This window comes from Gymnogyps californianus, chromosome 2, assembly GCF_018139145.2.
Source record: "Gymnogyps californianus isolate 813 chromosome 2, ASM1813914v2, whole genome shotgun sequence".
In the NCBI taxonomy this organism is placed as follows: domain Eukaryota; kingdom Metazoa; phylum Chordata; class Aves; order Accipitriformes; family Cathartidae; genus Gymnogyps; species Gymnogyps californianus.
The window spans coordinates 52,334,793-52,358,322 of NC_059472.1; the positions used below are offsets into that span (position 1 = coordinate 52,334,793).

Here is a 23,530-nt window from a genome sequence, read left to right on the forward strand (position 1 = left end):
TATATTTGCAGTTTGTTGTTTTTGTGCAACTAACTCTTAGTTCCTTTGAGATTAAGTTTATATTAACCATGATGTATAATATGCAGTGTTGATATTTACAGTTGAAAGAATAAGTTTTGATGCTGTGTACTTTTCAGTATTACTTCTATCATGAGTAAGGGCCATTTATGTTGGTGAAGTTTTTTTTTATTGAATCCTGTAACTAGAGGAACTTCGAAGTTTTGTATGAAACGTGCTTGCATATGTCATTTTTCTTACTGGTTTTCCTTTTTCTTAACAGGCTGTCAACAAACTTGCTGAGATAATGAATCGGAAAGATTTTAAAATAGACAGAAAGAAAGCTAACATGCAAGATTTGAGGAAGAAAGAGAAGGAAAACCGAAAGCTCCAATTAGAGCTTAATCAAGAAAAAGAGAAATTCAATCAGATGGTAGTGAAATACCAAAAAGAGCTCAATGAAATGCAAGCGGTAAAATAATCTTAATTTTTTTGTCACATTGTGGAATTCTCTCCACAGGGAAAATGTATAGCTCCTAGTCTACTTGAAAAAATAACAAGTTCTGTTTCAGATGTTCTAGGCTACAGAATTTTAGTGAGGCACAGAACTTGACAAGTGGGCAGCTGTGCTTGTTCTCATTCATTTCCCCTGTCTAAATTCTTAACTGTGGAAGTTACTGATACATTATGAGGACTAAAAAACTGAATACTGTGTAGCATACTATTTATGCAGTTTATTTCACTGGTAGGTGGTTTCGTTTTCAAAACAAATGGTAATTTAATAGATTAATCAGACTGGTTTGTACTTGAATGCATTGCTGGATCTTTGATATTTAACTTTTTTCAAAGGCTGAACGAACACTTCAACTATAATAATGTATGCTAATGCTATCAAAAGTATCTAGAGATATTAAAAAAAAAGTAACGAGGTTTGTTTTGAGAATACTTTGCTGCCATATTTTTGGTATCACAGTAACTATGCATGTGTATATAAATACAGCAACTAGCAGAAGAATCTACATACAGGAATGAGCTCCAGATGCAGCTGGATAGTAAAGAGAGTGACATAGAACAACTACGAAGGAAAATTTTGGACCTCCAGCAAGGAATGGATTCCACCAGTGTTGCTAGTCTCCAGCCAGATGAAATAGATGGAAATCTTTCAGGTAAGAGAAAAGCATATTTGAACTACTTGATTTTGTTTACACATAGTTTTGGAAGATATTGTTTCAAACAAGTTACTACCTTTTGAAATCTTCTGGGTCTCTCTTTCTATATAACATCTCCACTTCCTTTTTTTGTTGTTTTTATTTCATAGCTTAGCTGCTTATATTTAAGTCTTAATTTCTTCTCACATCACTCTTCCCACTGTATGGCTTGGCATTAGCGTAATTTTTATCCACTTTCGTGGAAAGAGTATCTTTACATCTGCTGCTGTTCGAATATAGTGAATACAACGTGCAGTGTCCAGTGAATAGAACACAGGGCCAGCACTTCCACATCATGATTTTATTTTGTCTTGAATGCAAAATTGCCTTGACCTTGTCTGTTCTTACTCACAGTCATGTAGCACCTTTGTGAAAAGTGGCAATAATTGCCAATGTGAAAAATAATTGTAGGAATTTCCATAATGCATTTATGGTTGTATGGTACTCTCATTTAGCAGATTAACATAAGAACCAATAATACAGTGTAGTTAGCCATTTCCATGTAGTGTTGGTTCCAGGCACTATATTTTGAGACCCACTGCTACACTGGTTAGTAATTTCCCCCTCCCCCTCCCCAATGTCTGAAAAGTGTAATCAGTTCGTACTTTCACGTGATCCATTTCTGTATCTCTAGATACAGGAAAAAACGTTTAGTGGTAATAAGCTGTGCTTAACAATTTCCATATGTTGGAGCTAGATTTATTTTTTTGTATAGTTAAGTAATTTTTATAATTCATCGTGAAATTCTTAATAAATGCTTGTCTTACAGATTTACGGTCTGATTTTTATTGTATAAAAATATATTCAAACATACTGTTTTGGGTATTTTAAGACTTCAGTGGATGAGTAATCAGATAAAAGTAAAAAGAATCATTTTAGATGTCTCTTTTCCTGTTAATGCACTTCATGCTGCTCAGATTGCCACATTCTAGAGTTTTTCCAGGGGTCTTAGAGTGACTGAAATTTCAGGTAGGTTATGAGACTTAGTGTATGTTTTTATGTAGCTACTCCTTTCTGTGTCTATTTTTGTGTCCTGTCTTCCCCTAGTACATTTTTAGATTTTCATTTTTAGTTAATATTTAAATGAATTCTGTTCTAGAATAGATTTTCATTCAGGTAATGATACAGTCTTTTCTTCACAACTTCCATTCTGTCCAAGAAGCGTTTTGCACTCTGAAGTTTGATCTGTAAAACCCTCGGGCAATTGCCATCTTGTGAAGTAAATGTCTATTTTACTTCTTTCGAAAACATCTTCCGGGCCAAACTTCCATTGAAACTCAATATTGGGAATTCTTAGAGCTATTGGATTGGTGAAGGAACATTTTTTTTCTTAGCTGTCACCTGCTAGGAACTTCCTCTGGTATTTCTGAACTGTCAGTACTTCTCAGGAGTTTTTCTCTTACATATTAATTCTCAGTGTATTCCATTTAACTGGGGTAAAAAAGAAATCAGAGGGGTTTTACTTATTAAAGTGGTTTTTTTCTCCGCTCAAATTACTATTTGGAATCAACCCTTATGTTTGATAGTGTCTCCTAAATGAAGAACGCTGTAGTTCGTAATTTTTAATTGAAAATTTCTGAACTCCTGTAAATTGAGAGCTTAAATTTTTCTACAAGAAAACAGACTAGATTTATTCTACATCAAAGGGTAGTTTTGAACATCCTCACTTTCCTTCTCAGCCATTTTCAGCATAATGGCTGTTGTGTATTACACTGAAAACACCCAATGCCTCCATCTGGGCATAGGCACCTTCCCTGTTTTCTCTTAAGGGCAATAGTATGTCAATATGACCCTGTTGTCTCTTAGGTCTTGGACAGACTGTAGGAGTAAGCTCTTTCTTTGTCTGCCTCATTAAGGTACGTTATTTTCAGTTTTACCTCTGGAGACATGTGTAGTCAGGCTTCTGGCTGTATGACCTGCCACTTCAATTTTGAGGCAAGATCTTTTCAAGTCAGCTGTAACTTTTCCATTGTTAATTAGAACATCACAATTACTGGAAGTTCTTGTGGTCTCCGTCTTCTATACTCATGACCCCTCTAACTATTTCTTTTTTACTAGCCTTTCATTTCTCTTGTCTTCTTTTTTGCCCTTTTCTCTACACATGCCTCTGATTTTTACTGCAGTTGTGCTGCTGATGTTACTGTGTCATACAGGTAGGACCTCTAATACATATTATTAGGATTCTCTAGATTTAGATCATACCCCTACATGGTGCTTTTTTTTTGAGTTACGCTCCGAGTTGATCAGGATCTGAATAAGAAGCAATTTAGGTAATTAAAAGAGATTAAGTGGCATTAGTATAGTCAGATTTCAGACATTTGCCAAAGAGCCAAGTAGAGGGCAGAGGAGTGCACTAGCATTATAAGGAGGAAAAAAAATGCCAGTCTTCAAAGTAGAACTTCCCCATGCCACAGAAAGAGGAGATTATCCAGCACGTAGTTATTTTTCTGCAAACCAAGTAATTAGTCTTCAAAACAGAAGGTGGCATACTACAGCAGTTCATTTGCTACCATTTAGTTGTATGAAGTTGTTTGTCTTCAACTGTGTGCTAAGTTCCCATCACTTCTATAGCCCAAACATAGACATTCCTTCAGAGCACCTTGAATAAGCATCTTGTTTAAGAGGTGGATCTGATGAGTAGTCAATAGGATTCTCTAGTTGATGCATCTGTTCTTAAGGCAAAGACATTCCTTAAAAATATTTAAGGCAAATAAACGGTAGAATTACTAAATAAGTAATTATAGTATGATTTATTCAGTTTCCTGTCACAGTAAAAACATCACCAGGGAAAAAATGAAAACACAAAGTAATGTAAACATGTATAAAAGAATGATTCCACAGTCTCAATTCTGGTGATGGGCAGTCTGTGGTTTAATTGAGAAAAAACTTGGTACGAAACGGTGTGATAGTAATGTTGGCAGAATTCCAGAGAGACCCCTGGCTCTCAGGCATTTTCCGCTGTCCTCCTGCATGGCAGAGAGGTTCAGGCTATGAGGTGGTGTCTTGTCTAATCAGGGAGCTTAGGTTACCAGCCACCAGGGAGGCTACAAGAGTAGAATTCATAATTTACAGGAAGAGCATCTTGTAAAATTTTGGGATCAGAAAGCTTTCTACTCTTTGAATACATTCAAGGTAATACTAAAATGAATTCCTAATACTCAGAAAAATTTAAGGAAAAATTTTCTCTATTTGGAGGTACATACAGAGAAATCACGTGGTAACACACCTTACAGCTGCATCTCACTTGGAGGTGGTTTCTGTCTGTTGTTGAGCTAAATACCCCCTCAAGTTCTGGTAGCTCCCAGGGCAACTTATGCTCTCCCAAGGCAGGGATTGGCTCATTTAGACAATCCAGGCTACACTCAGGCTTTTGCTTCACCGGATGGGAAAGATCATGACCTGGAGGAAGGTTTTCCTTGTATTCAATTCTAGGCATTTTTTGTAACTCTCACTCCTGATTATTGATTCAGATAGCAGCTCACGTCTCAGTTGATGTCTCCAATGTTAAAAGAGTATCTGCTGAAACAGCTGAAATATTTGCTTTTTAATGATGCCTTTGGAATGCCTGTTGCTCCTGGCTGGACTTAGGAAGTCTTAATAGTTACATGATTGTAAACAGAATTCTTCTTTGTCAAGACAAAACATAATCAGGAACTTAAGGGTTTTTTTCCTAATTGTTATAGGGCACTTAACCTGTTGTGAATTAATTCTTTTCATCTGATTGGCAAGATAATTTAAGCAATTGAGCTGTCCTACAGGTTTAACTGCAGCACATAATATTTTACAGCGTATGTTATAAGTCATGTTTTACACAAAGATAGGATGGAATAATAAACGTGGACCATTTAAGCCAAGTTTTTTGGAACATGGTACACAGATACGACTTTCTGAAATACCTGCAAGTAGCCGTCACCTGAATAAACCTCAGAGCAAGATCCAGCCAGCAATCCTTGGTGAGATCCACATGAAATTATAGTAAGACAGTCTGAGGAAGGAAAGAATCAAATGGGAAGGGTGGACTGGAAAGAATTAGCAACGTAGCATCTCCAAGTTTTTGGTTACTATGGAAGAATCTAAGGAGTAGGAATTCTTGAACATTGGAAAGAGATGCTCTACTGCTCGGGAAGACGCCTGTATTACTTAGCTCCAAAACAACAAAAAGTCTCATAAATCAGTACAGTCATGGTTGTCTCGTGTGATTTTATTGAAGACTTACTGTTAGAACTCACATTTATCATACTGAATCACAATGAATCCTGGCAGTATGAGTACTAACCATGAAGATGTTTAGAATGCAAACCCACATTTTAATATATATTCAGAGATAATTATAAGATCTGTAGCCTTCATGGAATTATTTCTTCATATTCTATTCAGGTCCAGCTAGCCATTAGATATTTTTGAGGCCTATCTTGGATTTTCTGGATTGGAAATATGAAGTATCAATTCTGGGATTCTTTCCAAAATACAGGGAAGTTGTCAGGCAATAGTTTTGAGCCTATTTTTAAAGACAGGAAGGGAAGATTCTTTTTCATAGTCTAGATAGCCCATATTTTCTTAATTACTTAATCAGAACACTCATAAATATTATTCTTCTGGATCAAATATTTGTGAAATGGCCAGATGAGCATTTGCAGTTGTGCTAGCTAACTCTGTCAAGGGAAATTAAAATGCACTATAAATATTACTTGAGACAAACCTCTGTGGCAAGGTTGGAATGAAAGGGCTCATCTACCCTTTCAAGAGTACATTTGGTTCCAGACGAATGTTAGCTTTGTTGAAAAGGAGTACAATCAGAAACTGTTATTTTCAACTGCAAGATGTTATTCACAGCTCAGAAATCATCTCTCATGCAAACAGAATTCGCTCACTAAAATAGATTTGTAGTAGACAGAAAAGAATGTCAACCGCTTCATTTGTAATAGCTCATCCACTTTCAGCTTCCTTTGAAATGTCTTTCCGAACATGTTGAAATAGAAGTGAACTTAGAAAAACTCCTACTCACACTGTCCCTATAAGCAACATAGTACCTGGTGCGTCTTTTAAAATTTATCAATATTGGATCTTTCCAATTTTCATATGCCACAATTTCCCCAGATGCATACTTATTCCTTTCAAATCACAGTTGTCCATACTATATTCCTTTTGAATCGCAGTCGTCCATACTATGTTCTTTATTAGCAATTCATCACTTTATTTTGCAATGGAGGACTTGAGGTTTAGGATATTTCTAAAATTTCTAAAAATGGAAGAATCTTCTCTTGATGTAAAAATTAATCAAAGTATTCAACATAGGGTAAGCATTATCTGTGATGCCTGCAGACATGAAGGAAATAGGTTTCCTTTTCCAAAGCTACTGAATATCAAGAATTGGGGAGTGGTCCGGGGAAGGAAACCCCCAGCCCTCACAATTCTTATGCAGATATGAGAGGCAGGGAAATACAAATTTCCTTCATTTTTCCAGGAAGGTTTCTTACTGGAATGAGTTCTGCTAACATGCCTTTCTTCCAATTAGAATTTCAGTAATTCAGTGGTCCCCCAGTATTTTGAAGTTATTCTGTGTGGAGAAATGTTAGGAAATGATTCTGTATTTTTAAGTGTAGTCCAATTCTAAATATTGTATGCTGTAAGGCTAATGCAGGAAGGGTTTTTTTATGCCTAATTTTAATGCCTTGTACAAGGCTAGGCTGTCAGTCTCATTGTAATTTTACATAACAAAGCGTATGGACAATATCTTTTATACATTTGGATGTATTTCCAGAGCTTGCTGGGATACACCTCACATAGAGTTATCCCTGAAGGATAAAAGGGACCAGTAGCTCCTTCTTATATAAATATTTGTGGAGAATGTTTCAGCAAATTTTAAGTTAATGTTTTTGAAGTTTTCAGTGCTGCCAGTGAAGTTTATTGTAAAGAATGCATACATTAGCTATCGGCTATATTTCTGTACTCTGACACTTTTTTTACAAATCACATTTTTATGACCGTTGAAAAATTTTACAAAATTTTTCTCAATTGTGAAATAAATTTATAATTATGGAGTGAAATTTTGATTACTTCATTCTCACATTTACAAAATTGTGAGACTTTTTACCGTGTCATTTCAGATTAATAGAATCCTGATAGCTTCTCACTGCTATTACTTGGCTTCATAATTTAAAAAATATCTATCAAAACACAGTATCAGTTAGCTGGAGGGGTTTTTTAAATCTATGATTCACATTAGGCAGAATGCTAATTTTCTTGTGACGCTTCTTTGTGTATTGTTAAATTATTTCAGTAGTTTCGTCGTAGGAAAATACATTATTACATTACTCTCTGGAAAATTGTCTACTGAAAATTTGAATAAAATGCTTGTCTCTTATTCTTTATATCTAGTTGATTCTTCCTGCATTCCTTATTTATTTATCTCCTATGCTTATCTTCTGTGAGTAATGGACACCCGTGTAGCTTTGCTTGCTCTTGTGCGCTCTCCTTTTTTTGTTTCCCTTGGAAAATATGGATCTGGTTTGTTTTACTTGCTGCATCTTCCTGCTGAGTATTTTCATATAGTCCCTCTGAATGTTGAATTATGTTTATACTGCAAATCTCTTAATTATCCTCCGTTTAAGCTGTAACACATTTTCAAAGCAAAGTCTTTCCTGCCTGGCTCTTTGCAAACTATTTACATACAGTGTTAGATGTTGGCATCAAGGAAAACAGCTTCACTTTATTTTGCAGTAACTGTATAATCAAATGTTAGCTTGTGATGAAGCATGAAGTAAATGCTTATATCTTCATTTTATTTAGCTGTGCTTTTTATTCTGCTTTGCTGAATAGGTAATTGCCTATTACTGCATGTAGTACATCTTCCTTTCTAGTAATAGTTTGTTTTTGTGCTATTATGCTTTATTATTATAAATACATAAAATTATTTAATATGCATTTTTTTTAAACCAGAATCGAGACTTGAAGGTTGGCTTTCAATACCAAACAAAGGAAATATAAAGCGGCATGGCTGGAAGAAACAGGTACAAATGGATTTTTTTTCTTCCTCAACTCCCTTGCAAAGTTTTTTAGGCATATGGTGAATTGGTTTTACAGCTCACATTTAAGAAACAAACAAAATATTTAGAGTAATTTAGTGTGTATACATTACTTTATTGAAGAAAAAAAAACAACAAGAAAATTCAAGTTCAGTATGAAATCTCGAGTAATAATATTGTGCAAATTTACAACAGGTGGGTGAGGAAATGCTTTACAATGGGCATCTTGGAACCATTAAAAATCCCATTTCTCCTTTGAGTAAGCTGCTTTAGAATTCTGTTACTGAAAAATAAGCTCTTTGTGCAACTTGACAGCAGAGAGTAGGGAATACCACACCTGAATGTTCTGAAGGCCATGGAAGAGTGCATCACACTATAAATTGTCACGCATGATTTCCAAGGACATTTCCATCTCCCTTAGTTTTAAAATTATCAGTCTTTCTTGAAAAGAACTGGTTTACTCTCAGAAACTGGACCTCTGTGCTGGAATTTCCACTCTAAACAAAGCAGTATTGTTTTGCCTCTGCAGAGATTATGATCTGGTTCTTTGAAACTTCAGATGTTCAAATTGAGATGCCTAGAAGCTTAGAACCAGTTTCTCATTATGTTTTCTGGCTTTCCAGCTCCCTTCTTTGAACATCCTTTAGTATAACAAATTGCAAAAGTGAACATGGTCACTAGAATTTTGTAAATTTTGTAAGCAATTTGTATGAAATATTTTATTTCCCTGCATCTTCCTTACTTATATTCAAAGACCAATATTGGAAATTATTCAGTTTATTCATGACACTTTTCAACATAACTTTCTGATTCCTGCTGAAAGGTCTTTCTCAGATGCTCCTGTTTATGTTCACATTCTACAAGTGTTAGAAGTGGTTCCTACAAAATTTGAAGAAGGATTTAATTCCTGTCAAAGAAGCACTGAAGTGTTTGTATTGGGCCTTTAGCTGCTGAACTGCTTCTTTGAAGTAGTCCGTTTTTCAGTTGGCTAACGTGACCTTCTTTATACAATTGAAGTGTTTTGAGTTCCAGATCTGCCTATTTTTACATCAGTATCAGACCTTCTTGGTGATGTGTCTGCAAGTTAAAATTGCCACCTATTCTAGCTTGCAGAGAGCGAGTGTTAAGCTCTGCCCTATTTCAACTAATGGCTGCTTAGAGTATTCTCCCAGACCCTCAGATGAGAGGCAATGCGAACAAGTGCCATATTGAAAATGCTTGCTTACCACAGTTTGGAACCTGGGGTTTGCTACAGATACCTCAAATGCTTTTCAGTTGGTTTCTGGTCTCTTTGCATTTCACTTTGTCTCCCTGTTAGCAGAACTGCAGGAAGTCTACAGGGCAAGGTCAAGAATGTTCTTGGTGCCATATTTGAGTCAAACGCCGATAGTGTTTGAATGTTCTTCAGGTGTCTCACGAGACACACCTATTTGTACATCTATTCCACGACTTGTTCTGTTTGATGGCTAAGGCTGCTTGACTTCTGTTGTTCCAGAACTGATTCTCCAGGTTGCTGTCAGACTTTGGCAGTGTCCATGAATGGAAGTGACTGTGCCTAGGCACAAGTCATGTAGCTTTATTCTGCTCTGGATTATCTAAAATGCTGCATCATTTTCCTGCCAGAATACGTCCAGCAGCCTTTTCTGGTTGTCTTCTCAAAATGGGGATTATTCTTGCATGGGGATTATTCTTGCATCCTCTGATGATTAAAATTTTAAACTTCTGATAAATGCAGCTTCTCCAGTGAAAGACTCTATCTGAGCTTCTTCAGGCATGCCCAGTATAGGTATACTTAGTTCCCTCAAGATGTTTTAGGCAGTTACTCCATTCATACTTTCCTAGTTTGAATAATAGTTCTTGCACTTTGAAGGAATTTGAGCTACAGATGGATGCCTCTGTCATAAAATGAATCATGCTGGTAAGATTCCGTAAACTATCTGAGGCTCAAACCAGTGAGACACAGCAGTGAGGGGCCATGTTGACTTACACATGTATTCTGTTGGCTGAACTGTCCTGCGTCTGAAACAAGCTGGTTTGTAGTCAGCCTCCTCAGGTGCTTCTGTTCCAAATTCTCCTGCGCTTTCAGTTTCGGGGTTGGTGGGAGTTAGGCAACCTCAAATATAGGCATGCCCAGCTTAACTTAAAGGGAAAGGAAAATTGCATTAGCAGTGCAATTGGATTGATGCCTGAGTTGTTATAACTTGAGCTGCTGCATTGCTGACTCAGATGTCAGTAGCACTGATGTTTTTGCCCCATGCCCTCCAAGTCATTTAGCTTAAGTTAGAAAGGGGTGAGTGTGGAAAACTCATTTGAGAATAAACACTTGAGTTCTACCTCAAGCTAACACTAAAATGGCTTAGCCATATTTTTATCTGGAACTTCATTTCATCCCAACTGGAGATGATAAAATATGCTTCAAAAACCACTGTAGAACAGAACTACTGTCAGAAGATTTTTTTGTATGTTCACAACAGGATAGTGAGGCTGTTGTATGTAACTTTTCTTTTGTGAGGTTAAATTGTTCTTTCACCAAGACTTGTATACAGTGTGATAACTGAATTCTATTGCAGTCAGAATTTGCATTTGTTATAGTAGTCATCATCTTCAGGCCTTGCTCTTGTCTGTGAAAGACAGAGGTGCATACTTCAAAGACAGAGAAGGCATTAGCTTTCTGTTGAAGTAGATCAAAGGAATTCAAGCACAGACTCTTTTTCTTCAGTGGGGAAAATCACAAGAGGCTCACACCATTACAACTTAGTACCTGTTCAAGTTGATCAGGCTTTCTATTAATCCTGACTGAGGGGCTGAAAGCCCTTTTAGTCAGGGAGAAAACCCCCCTTTGTGGCTTTTTTAGATGCATTTCAGTAATTGAGATGTACAACAGTAGCACGCAGCTTGCACAAAACATTTTTAAAACATTATTCTATAAACTCGTTAAGGTAACTTTCATATTCAGGTTTTGAGGTCAGACTTAAAAGTCCTGTGTAATAAGGAGGTTCAACCTCCTCTTGTAGGAGGAGTAAACACCATTTACTTAAATTGTCAGTATCTGCATCATGCAGAAGCCCATTCAGTTACCTACCAGTAACTGGAATTCAAGAGGAACTGTTCATGTACTCACTCTCTTGCTTTTCTGTCCTTTCACCTGCTTCTGGGTCATACTATACCTGAATCTGGAGCTCAATATAGACAGAGCAGTCAACCTACCTCTTTTTAATCCTCTTTAGTACCTCATACCTTTTAATACGTTGTTTCTAAAACATTTGAAACTGCAGGGGAGGGAACTGCCACAGTTGTCACTGAGCTTATTCTTACGGACAGTTTTAGCAAAGACATTGGACTGGCAGCTCCCAGTGAAGAGCAACAGGCAGCGAATTCTACAGGCTTGAACTCACTGGGAAGTGCTTAGGTTAGAGTTGTTTAATCTTAATGGGCCTGTGGGTTACAAAACTTTTTTTCTGAGCAGCTTGCTTTGTTTTTCCTGTCATATGAAAAAATGTTTATAATTCTGTGTGATTGTGAGCAGCACTGGAAGGGTGTCTGTGTACTTCAGGTTGAGGACAAAATCCTTGGGCTTTTTGGGGTGGGGGGCAGGGCAGACACTGGAGGCATACTCAGCATTTAGGAATTCTTTTGGAAATGGGGCCTGCAGTCCACTCCTGCTCTAAAACTCACAGTGCCTTCCCAGTAGCTCTTGGTTATTCCCCAGAATCCCATGCATTCTGGAGTACTCTGCTTTTTCAGTGGCATGGGATAGGTATAGTATATTAATATGCAGATTTTGAGCAAGAACTTTTAAAACACTTGAGGAAAAAACTAATCAACACATTACCAAATGTTTCTGTTCTTTAACATCTTTACCACTCTGGAAAAAACTGTGTGGTTTGACCTTTAAAGTGACACGTAGCAAAAGAATGTCCATTTCTTTTCTCCTCTGCAAACCTTTCCCTTCCTGTCTCAGTGTATTCCTAGATTTGGAATGTATACCAGACCTCTGTTTCTGCTGATTCATTTTGGCTCTTTATTTTACCAGTCCATTAAATTGAAAGTGTAGGAAATAGTTAGCTGGAGCTGTGAGAATCTTTTAGCCTACCAGTAGTTTGGGGCGAAGTACCAGTGAGTCCTGCAGGCCTCTAGAACTAGAGTAGTTGTTTTACAACTTTATCAGTAAGTGATAGGTTCTGCACTCCAGGAATTTCTCAGTGATACAGTAATTTTCCTAGAAACACACCAGTAGCAACTGAAATTTGTGAGTTTCTGTACAGATAGACTTCCGGAGTCATCACAAGCATTTTAGGATGCTCCAGTGACAATATACAGTCACTGCAGCTGTAGCATTGCACAGCTGTCAGTAGTATAGCTGCCTGCATGGTGATTTAAATATCTCCTGATATTAGTTTAAAAACCTTAATTTACTCAGGCTTTTTATGTGCATATGGGAGAACAGTAGGATAATTGTTGCTTTTTAAAATGCAATTTTAACTTGGTTTTACCCTTTCTTTCCCCAGTATGTTGTGGTGAGCAGTAAAAAGATACTGTTCTACAATGATGAAAAGGACAAGGACCAATCTAATCCATCCATGGTACTAGATATAGAGTAAGTAAAGTTACTGTTAGTTTTGGATACAAATTGGCAAAAGAGCATTGTGTGTGAGATAACTGATAACAAATCTAGAAGCTTGGAATCAAAATTCCATAAATAATTTTTAATTTCCCATACTAGTTGGAAAATGTCTGTTTATCTGTATTTCAGGGTGCTGTTAACTTTTTCTTTGTCCTACTATTGCTAAAAGTTAGAGAAAAAGTTAAATACACAATAGTGTGGCACTGTCTGTAGTCACCAGTCTGAATTTACAGAAATGAAGAGTCTCATCTTGTTACGACAGTTAAGGGTCAGAGACAGTGGAACCTACATATTATGCTATCTCTTATTATGATTCAGTGTAATGACTGGTTTTTCCAGTTGCTTCAACAGCTGCGTTCTAAAGCAGGACACGATACTTGTGGGATAGTTAGGGAACTGGCTGTCTGATTTTAGGTCTCATCCCCTTGTTTCGTACCTTTTTCTTGCTGTCTGAGAAAGGATCAGTGTTGATCAAGCCCAAAGCATTTCTAACTTTTCCAGATGGTTTCTGTTCAGAGTGACAAAATAAATGAATGTGATCCCTTTACATTGGTTATACATGAGGAAAATTGTGTCAAATGTCACTGAAGCCCATCGCTGATACATGACTGAGTGTGATGTTTGAACAGCTGATGGACATTATGGGACCTTATAGAGTAGTAATTGAAAAAAGGTTTTAAAATTCATGAATAGGTCTATCAGTGACTAACAAATACAGTGGTCTGGAAGGAATCTGAAACTCAGGAAGTGCTTAAGCTGCCAATTGCTTGTGACCAGGAAAAGAGTTATTTTCTCTTTGAGCTGTTTCTTACTCTCTTTTCATAAACATCTGTTACGGCAACTGTTGAAAACAGGATGTTGGGATAGACAGACTTACAGTCTTAACCTAGTATAAGATGATGTTTGTTCCAATTTTAATAGCATTTTCAACAGCTGGTGCTCCAGATTGCCTTTTGTGATGTTCTGGCGTTGATTGTTTATCAACTGATAACACGCTTTAGTAAAAAAATTAGTGAGTAGTACTATACTTCATATGGTTACTTCCATCCAGGGTTATCAATAAGCTTTTCTAGCAATAATCAGTTAGACTTCCCAGTGTTCAAAGGAAGAATTTGAAAGCTTTTTTCACAGGTAAATTTGCCATGATGGATCTTGATTCCATTGTAAGATAACCTTCTTTCCATGCTATGAAATGTTTAGGTGTTACTTGGGCAGACAAGATCTATATGGTTTATGAATTAATTCCTAAAATCATATTGAAGCCTTGAAGTATATCGTATTCCTTGCATAAACAAGATTTAGAAGAACTTCAAATCACTTTGATAACTGTTTTAAAAACATACGTAGCCTTTCAGCATTTTCTGATTCATGTTTCTTCTAATCTAGTAAGCTGTTCATGTCCGGCCTGTAACTCAAGGAGATGTATATAGAGCTGAAACTGAAGAAATTCCTAAAATATTCCAGGTAAGAAGAAGTGTATTCTCATTTCTGTTTAACTCTCTTGAAAAAGTTTGGCGGCTTCTTTGAAAAGTGTATAAAAATGCATAGTGCTTCAACAATAACACAGCAGTATTCTTTTTCAGATTCTCTATGCTAATGAGGGGGAATGCAGGAAGGATTTGGAGGTAGAACCAGTACAGCCGGCAGAGAAGACAAATTTTCTAAATCACAAAGGCCATGAATTTATTCCAACGTTATACCACTTTCCAGCCAACTGTGAGGCCTGTGCCAAACCTCTTTGGCATGTCTTTAAACCCCCTGCTGCCCTAGAATGTCGAAGATGCCATGTGAAGTGCCATAGAGACCACTTGGATAAAAAGGAGGAATTAATTGCACCATGCAAAGGTATACTCATGGGTTTTTTGCATTATGTATTCTCTGCATGGTTTAGCTAGACCTGCTGAACTATTGGAGGCAAATAAAAGCTCTTTAGTTTAAAGGTTTTCTACTCTTTACTTTTGATTTTAGATGTGAAAGGTGCTATTAAAATAATAGACTGCTAACACTGCTTATGAACAGGCAGCTGTGGCAAACTTCTGTAGGGAGGCCTTTGGTGGTGTAACTGATGTGGCTCTGCTGAGGGCCCTGAGAGCACAAGGGTCTGTAGAGGTTTGTGCCCAAGTACTGGGCAGCTCCTTGGTTCCCAGACCATTCTCTCTGTACTTATACATGGCCCACGTTAGGGACAGTGCAGTGGCCGCATCACCAAGCTGTGCTAAGATCTTCAAGAGTGGTTCTTCAGCCACTTCATGGATTGGAGTAAAAGTTTCCTCTCTGTGCTCCTGTGAAGTGGAGCATTTGGGATATGTACTCTGGAACTCAGTCAAGGCACCCACACAACTTTCCAGCTTATTAAGACTGCAATTAGTGTAAGTTTTCTCATTTCTTGAATATTAATGTTAGACTCAAGAATCTTAATGCAGAGCAACAAATATTGAAAGAAACTATATTCATAATTTCCCCTGCTGTTTGTTGTCTTCCAAAAATAAGTAAGTCCAATACAAGTATGTATATAGGTGCCATTGTTCTTTCCAGTGGCACACCTGGTATGTCATAATTCTTATTTTGATAACGAGTCCTAGTTTTCACTGAATCATCATCTTCCTTTTACTTATAGTGAGTTACGATGTAACTTCAGCAAGAGATATGCTGTTATTGGCATCCTGTCAAGATGAACAGAAGAAGTGGGTGACTCATTTAGTAAAGAAGATCCCTAAGACACCACCATCTACTTTTGTTCGTGCTTCTCCTAGAACTATGTCTACAAGATCCTCAGCAAATCAGTCATTCCGAAAAGTTGTTAAAAATACTTCTGGAAAAACTAGGTGAGAAATAAACTCCAAAAGCTACGGATCTTTTTAACTAAAAAAATCTCTGGTTATAAATCCTATTTAATGTGAAATTGCAAAATAATTCCATAGTTATGACTGTTGAACTGCTGATCTAAATCTCTGCTCAAATCCTGAAGGAAGGAACAGGCAGAATTCTCCTGCTGTTGTGGTAAATTTATTGGTTCTTCAGATTTGGAAAGATACCGTAGAGATGGCAGTGCCTGGCCTGCCAATGCATGTGAGAGAGCTAGTTGCATTTTTTCCTGTTTAAAGGCAAGGCTCAGTAGATATATCAGCAATGGCATGTAACTGCAAGGATGATCCACATAGTCATTCATGGATTGACTCGTAGAGCTTGCATAAGCTAGAAGTCTTCTGCAAATGGGGTAAAATGAGAAACTTTGAGATTCTCAGTCTGTTGTTATGCCATTTCTTTTGGTGTGAGGCAGCTCAAGTATTAATTCCATTCTTTCTCCCTGCTTACTCATTCCTTGTCTTCTCCTATCCCAGCAGTTGTTTTTGTAAGCTGTTTGTGACCCTATGCATTAACCAGGACAAGATTTAAAATACACTTTTTTAATGCTAGGTTACTGTAAGCTGATTTTTAACCTGCATTAGCTTCCTCATACAGTATGCGTGTTCCTTTCTCCCAAAATAACCAATTGAGTTGACAGTATGAAGTGGAAACTAGTGTCTCAGGAGGGAAAGAGTCTTCCTAGATTGGCAGGGCTACCAAAATAAATGTCCTGCAAACATTCCTTGCATGAAGCGCAATAAAAGCAAACTTTTGCATGTAAAGAGACACTGGGTATCTCTGTTCATGATCACCCAGAGACACTGGGTATCTATATCATGAAACATCCTCCTGCAGAGGAGAGTAGGGAAAAAAATCTGAAAGATACACAGGGTGCTGATTTTCTTGTCCCCATAATTAACACTAAAACATAAGTGATCATAGTTTTGAGATACTGACATATTCAGTGAATGTCCTCAAGATAATCTCATCCAGGAAAATTACTTTAGGCCTCAAATACAAAGCTGTCAATATAAAAAACAGTGATGTTGCGGGCAGTATTGTGTTAGAGATAATAATCAGTGCAACAGCACGAGGAGAAGGACATAAAAAGAAATCTGTGACCAGCAGTTAAGAACGTGTAGCTGTGCTAGAGTATTTGAGGGAGAAGCCGTATTCGCAAACACTGAACAAAGTCTCAGTTTGCCAGTTACAGTTCAAAGGGCAGGAACTTAACTGAATCATGATGCGAGTTTACATTTTTCTGATGTTTAAGCTGATGCTTAAGCCAAAGTTGTGAAACACAGAAACACTTCTGATTTGTGGGGAGATTTCCTGGGAAGTGGGCAGTTTTTCCTTACAGTCTTCACTGTAAAAATCTGTTGAAAACAAGGGTGAGTGCAGTGGAAAAGCACACAGTGATAAACCTGAGTAAGTTTGCTTACTAAATAGTAGCATCTTCAGTATTGTACCAAATAAAGACAAATCGTTAATTGCTAATTTCAGGGGGTTTCAGTCATGTTTGTTATGTACTTAGGTGGTGTGTACAACAGATTCTTGTTAAACTGTTTGTCTTGTCTACAAAATGTCCATTTCTCCCAACTGCTAAAAGCTTTTATAAAGCTTCACAGTGTTTCCAAACTTATTTTTCCTTCAGTCCTCAATTTTCCAACATTTACTGAAAAATGTTAAGACCCCTCCATAGGCTTTAGCCACATCTTTTAAGACTTTTGGATATAAATTACACCTGCTGATTTTAAAATATGCATCATTAATAGCTGTTGTTTAACATCATCTTTATTTACAATAGGACTGTTGAAGAAGTACTCCTGTTCTGTGGTTGAGAAAAATATAAGTGCTTTTATGTATCATATGATACATTTATTTCAACAATAATCAGGATTCTAGAAACGAGTTACTAAAGGCAGACCTTTTAAGCAGGCAGATAATAGAAGTACTTAGAACTCGTTAAAGAGCTCTGTTACTGATTAATAAGATTTTTCAGTGAGTCTTGGACCACCTAAGACTGAAAGAAAAAGCATAACATGTTGATATGTAAAAGGATGAGGTGGAATGATTTTGATACTTGTCGTGGATGAGTGATTTAGGATCCTTAAAGGATCTGTAAAAGTAAGGGGGGGTCAAGTGCATCCATCACACTACTGAATGGTCATCCCACAATAAATTCTGGAAAAAAACCCCAGAACTGATAATGTAAAATTCATTAATACAGTTTTAAAAGAGTTTTTAAAATGTCACACTGAAATAATGCTAGTCAACATTGCTTACTGAAAAAGATGTCAAATTAACTGAGAATCTTTTGATGAGATAGCATTCTTGGACAGTAAAAAAACCAACAAAACAACCAACTCCCCCAAAACCAACCAACCAACCAGCCGATGAGGTTGGAAAGAATTATTTTAATACACCATTTCCATGCATCTTTAAGCTGTATTAATTGGAATAATATAAAACAACACTTGGAAGGTCATAGTCCTGACTGTACATTCTAGAAATCATCCTCTGTTATTGAGTATACAGATTCTTCCCTCCCCTCCTGCCAAACCTTACCTACGTAGAGTTCACTTTGTAAAGATAGTGCATACTTCTTTATTTCACATTTAGATATTTACAGTTGTGGACCTTCTTTTCTTTTCCAAAAGACTGTTTGAGTTGTATTCTGAGTATGCTTTCCTTTCCATTTGTCCTTGTGAGGTCCTCTGGTAACTGTAATAATCAGATTTTTTTTAAGTTCTGTTGCAATGTTTGTTTCCAGTTTTTGGGATGGTCTTCAGATGAGTTATACTGCAGTTACGGTACTATACCTCATGCTAGGGTGTGAAGGGGGAATTTGCATGTGTGCGCACACACAGAATTAACAAAAAAAGCGGGGGAGGTTAAAAAGCTACTACAGGCAAAACAGCTCTGGTATTCAGATGTCTCATAGCTGTTAGCTTTTCAATAGATTTTTTTTGCAGCATAACCATGTGATTTCTCAGGTTTTTCATTTCAAGATCTTAACTTTTTTCCAGGCATTTTAGAGCTAATTGGAAAAGCACAGAAGCTTTCACCCATACTCTTTTATGGGAGCAAATCCATTTTCTTAAATCAAATCATTGATTCTTTTTCACTCTGTCTTAATGGAAATGCTGGTTTGGGGTTGCCTTTAGCAAGAACAAGTTTGCAGCTAATCTCTTATAGAATGAACAGATTTACATATCTGAAAATTTACAGTAGGTCTTAAAGGAATGGATCTGTTTGGGGAGATCAGTTACTCAGACAATTTCTGTTATTAATCCTATTGGCATTTGTCGTGTGAGAGTGTTAGAGAAGCATAGAAATACACCAAGTAGTGAATGGGAACTTTTTCTAAAAAATGAGAAACACCATCTTTAAAGCTCTTTTTTTAAGGTCCTAGAGATACAATGAGCCTAATAGCTTACCAGCACCAGAAGGAGGAGAGCTGCACGTTCCTGCGCTTTATCTTGTGTCAGCTCATGCTTCACAGATTACCATAGTAAACTGATCTATTTTCCAGTAGACAATTAATCCAGGAATGTTTTCACTAAAAAAAACCCCCAAAACCCAAAGCATAACAACAAATAAACCCCAACCCTAACCCCACAGAAGAAAAGCATGTGGTTTTCTGTTGGGTTAGGAAGTTGCAATGGTTCATGAAAGAGTCCAGAAAGTACCAGACTGGTCTCAAGAATGGAAGGAGGAAGGGTGAAGGTGGTCTTCTTGCACTAGTGAAGTATCAGGTCAGATTAGCTGTTCAGAATACTGCAGCCTTGCATTTTCTCAATCTGCCCTAGTGTACAGCCTCAGTTCACACCTTTCTCCATCGCCCAATGGGATCCTCCAGGTTCTCGGGAAGAAATAAAGCTCTTAAGTTCTCTGGCAATTCAGAAGTTAATACCTGCGTGGTTTCTTATCTCTTTAACTTGAATTTTTCTAACAGACTGTGATGTGAATCAAACAGATATATTACTCTTCCAGACTGAGCCCAAATCCGTCAGTGAGTTTGATGACATAATTGATAGTTGACCTTAGAAATCTTGCTTCTTAATGATGTTTAATACTGACGTAGCTTCTTAGAACATATGATTAATTTACAGCAAACTGTGTTTTAATGCTGCATATTGAAGGGACTGAGTATGGAGGAAGAAGCATATTGAGCATAAGCCATTTAGAGAGGCACAATACTTGACCAGCAGGAGTGCTAGGTATGTGCATGCTGCCGCCTGTCATGCTGCATGGAGACGTGTGCAGGAGGCAGGTGGGGAGCCCCTGCACCTCGCTGATGCTTGAGGAGCTGCTTGGGTGGCTTTGTGGTGCGCTCCGTCCCCATCAGACAGCTGCTACTGGGTTGACTGGAGTGTAGTGGGGTTTGTGGGGCACCTGCAGAGCAATGCAAACGAATAATGAAAAGATTCAGAGTTACACTGAGCAAATAAGCATTAGAAAAAGGTCAAATAGGAACTTCTCTTTCAAGCTATTCTACTGTGGACGTTTTTGTGACTTTCTCAGACAAATTTGATGTTAGTTGTGTCTATGAACTAGACAATTACTGCTGTGATGTAGCATGGCCAGCCTGTGCCCTAATACCACTACGTATTCCATCCTATATGTTTAGAAAGAAGATGCATTGGATTTATTTTAGGAAAATTCACTTCTGATGTACCAGATGTTTAAATTTAGACTATTAAATAAATTTACAATGGATCTTACATACTGAACACTTAACTGGTGATTGCACAGTAGCTGAGCTAATCTGACAGCCTGTTGCTACTTAAGGGGGAGGATTTTCCCTCTCTGTCTTTCTTCCCTGCTCTTCTGTCATTGGATCCTGGGTAAGTGCTTGAAATGATCCACTTTGGACCGTTCCATGAAGGTCCACAGTTCAGGTTCTTGACTGTCAAAAAAATGTAGACTTATTTTGCTGAGCGACTGAGTGGAATCAGCCCGCTGAGAAGTGCAGTGGTTGCCAAAGCTGAGGACAGGTAAGTAGGAGGGTGCTCCCCTGGGGTCAGGAAGGTGATAAAGTGGAGGAACAGTGTGCCCTTTTTCTTTCAGGAGGCAGCAAATTGTTATATCAGTTTCTCTGAACTCAAGACACTGCACCTTGCAGTTCTCATCCTGACCTCTTCACCTAGATGTGGGAGTAAGAGAAGCAGTGATGATTTTTATGGGATATACGTGTTTAGCTTTTACTAAGTGTATGAAAATTCTTCTCTTTGTCAATCAGTATAGCAGAACTTGATCTCAGTGATGGAGTCCTACCATGTAAGCAGGCATTAACTATTTTGTCAAACGGATACAGACTATAACACATGCTTTAAGACATTTTAGTACATTTCATTTAGGGTCTGATCCACCTTTCTTTGGAGTTGGTAGGCAGCACTTCATTGACTTCATGGAGAGGTGTATCAGACCCATTAAAAGGAGCTTCACGTATAAGTTCATCTTAAGTTCTGTTCCTCATTTTAGTAACTTATCACTAGTAAAAATGAATCAGAACTTCATGATGAACTTGCTAGCATTTGCAGTACTGCTTCTAGATCTGAAACTACATTTCATAGTTGATAGTATGCTAATTTATACACATTGAATCAGCAGAGTTGAGGCATTTTGTTTTAATATATTTGGACTTGGGCACCTGATCAAGTTAATGCATGTTTAAAAAAAAAACCCCAACCAACCAAAACTCCTGTGCCTCAGATGAGCTCTGGCAACTGCATATGCACGCTCTTAGCCCTATAGCGAGACTTTTCTTGTCCTGCAAGTGAAAGAGGGTCACCTTGCATTTGCCATGAATACACTCATGATTGTTTACTCTTAATTGTTTACTTGTAAAGCTGCAGTAATATTATTATCTGTCTGATCTCTGTGTTCACTTAATGTTTGAAATTAAGAACAGTTTGTGGACAATTGTGTAGGTATGATCTTAGTATTGTACCATGTCAATTGAAAAAATATTTTGTTAATGTAAAATAAAGTATTTCCTTCACTGAAGCTCTTGGCAAACATGCACTAGTGTTACGAAGCTAATTTTTATATTTGTTATTAATTGTCTGTTTTCTTCTTTGTTCCAGCTAACCACATGTACAGTGCTTAATGGAATCTCATGGGATGCGATCTGAGAAACAGGGCTTTTTTTAACCACACAGAGCAGTGCAGACGGGCTGTTGTTCCTTTCAACGTAACTATCACAGGCTTCAGGGTTAAGATTGCTATTACTGTCTCCTCCTTGCTTTGGCACAAAAGCACGCTGAGGGTGTTTAATTGCGGGTTTGCCTAAAGGTAGATTAGATTAATTATTACTATGTAATGCAAGTTAAAGCAAATAAAGCTTAGCTAGGTGTATAAAAAAAGGTGCTGCCTTTTTGGATTTTAAAAAAAAAGCCTGTCAATCACAATGAAATGCAGCCAACTTTCTTCGTATCAGTGAAAGAAAAGGACTGTTTACCCTGTGAAGGGGATATTTATGTCAAGATGAGCATACGAAACGGAGTAGAGGAGGAAGGTTTCTCAATGAGAAGGACTGCAATTGCTTTCAAGACTCAAAGTTGTGCTCTTGAAGACTGCAGAACTAGCTTAAAAATGAAGCCTTATCACTTGAACTTCAGTGCCTTCACTGCAGAGTTCTTAACAGCCTTAATGCTAACCACCCCACTATGGAATGGATCAAAGTGTTAAGTATTTCACATTATGCTTTACAAAATACTGATTCAGCAGGTTTGTAAAGGGGGGAAACAAGTTAATTGCCTTTAATCTATGCATTTTTGCCAAGCCATACTGAGTTATTTTACTATTAGAGGCATTAGAAACTAACAGTAAAAAGAACCACCGAGTTTGGAAGCATATTTTGGGGTACATCATTTCTATAACTGTATAATGTATTGCCTTACAATTTTAAGTGATAACGTACCTTAAGTTAACAAACATTTAAGAAATATATGCACTGTTTGAACTGTAAATTATTCTTAGAACACTTTTACTGGGTTTTACATTGTCCTTTTAGTGCCTTAATTTGAGATAATTGTATTATTGCCATGTCAATAAATGTAGAAATCTAGAACTAAACAAAGGAAACCTCTAAAAAACTATTGCATATCAGTGGTTTTTACTGAATTTTAATTGGTTGAAGTATTGTAGATGCTAGATGCATTTTCTAAATTAAGTACAATCTTTGAATGAGAATTCCTCTTACAAAGAAAGACTGATTCTGGTTCATAAGCCAAGAGATGTGTAGGCAATGCAAAAAAAAAAAAAAGCAAGCATATAACACAAAAGCTCCAGGTAATTCAGGAATTTCAGTAAATGCTGTCAGACTCTTGCTTTGTAGCAGGAATACATTCATGGTATGGGCAGTATGGTTTTATTTTATTTTATTTCTTAACCAAATACCTCCTCAGTAATTTATAATGGCTTTGCAGTTGTGTATTAAATAAGAAGCACTGGAAAACTGATTCGTCCTTAGGACGATTTGCATGTTTCAAGTGGTATTGAAAGCCGCACTGATGGATATGTAATAATAAACATATCTGTTATTAATATGGTAATGACTCTGTGCTCATTTAATGAGAAATAAAGTAATTTATGGAAAGACCCTTTTGAAAACGACTGGCATGGTGTTTTCTCCTGACTGCAGCTTATACATCTTTCTAAGCATTCAGACATTGCAACAGCTTCCTAGTACGAGGTGCCTTTGCAACATAACGCCTAGAGGACTCTGAAATGTTTTTTTACTATTCTACATGAATAAGTAAATACCATATGAAATAATTTTTTTCATTCCCTTATTCTCATGGCCTGCTGTAGTAGCCTAA

The 23,530-nt window shown here is 37.2% G+C and overlaps 1 protein-coding gene across 2 annotated transcripts in view; it reads left to right on the forward strand.

Moving 5' to 3' along the window:
* The window catches only part of ROCK1 (Rho associated coiled-coil containing protein kinase 1), a 94,066-nt gene extending 70,756 nt beyond the window's left edge, over positions 1–23,310 (forward strand). The window contains exons 26-34 of one of the 2 annotated variants that reach the window (XM_050892873.1): positions 281–469; positions 998–1,163; positions 8,145–8,215; positions 12,739–12,827; positions 13,030–13,034; positions 14,245–14,318; positions 14,438–14,699; positions 15,472–15,679; positions 21,794–23,310. In XM_050892873.1, the coding sequence (XP_050748830.1) occupies positions 281–469; positions 998–1,163; positions 8,145–8,215; positions 12,739–12,827; positions 13,030–13,034; positions 14,245–14,318; positions 14,438–14,699; positions 15,472–15,679; positions 21,794–21,797 (1,068 nt within the window). In that variant the 3' untranslated portion in view covers positions 21,798–23,310. Of the gene's footprint in view, positions 1–280; positions 470–997; positions 1,164–8,144; positions 8,216–12,738; positions 12,828–13,029; positions 13,035–14,244; positions 14,319–14,437; positions 14,700–15,471; positions 15,680–19,846; positions 19,854–21,793 lie in introns of those variants that run through there. The other variant, XM_050892875.1, reaches the window with a different exon arrangement.
* Positions 23,311–23,530: the final 220 nt, after the last annotated feature.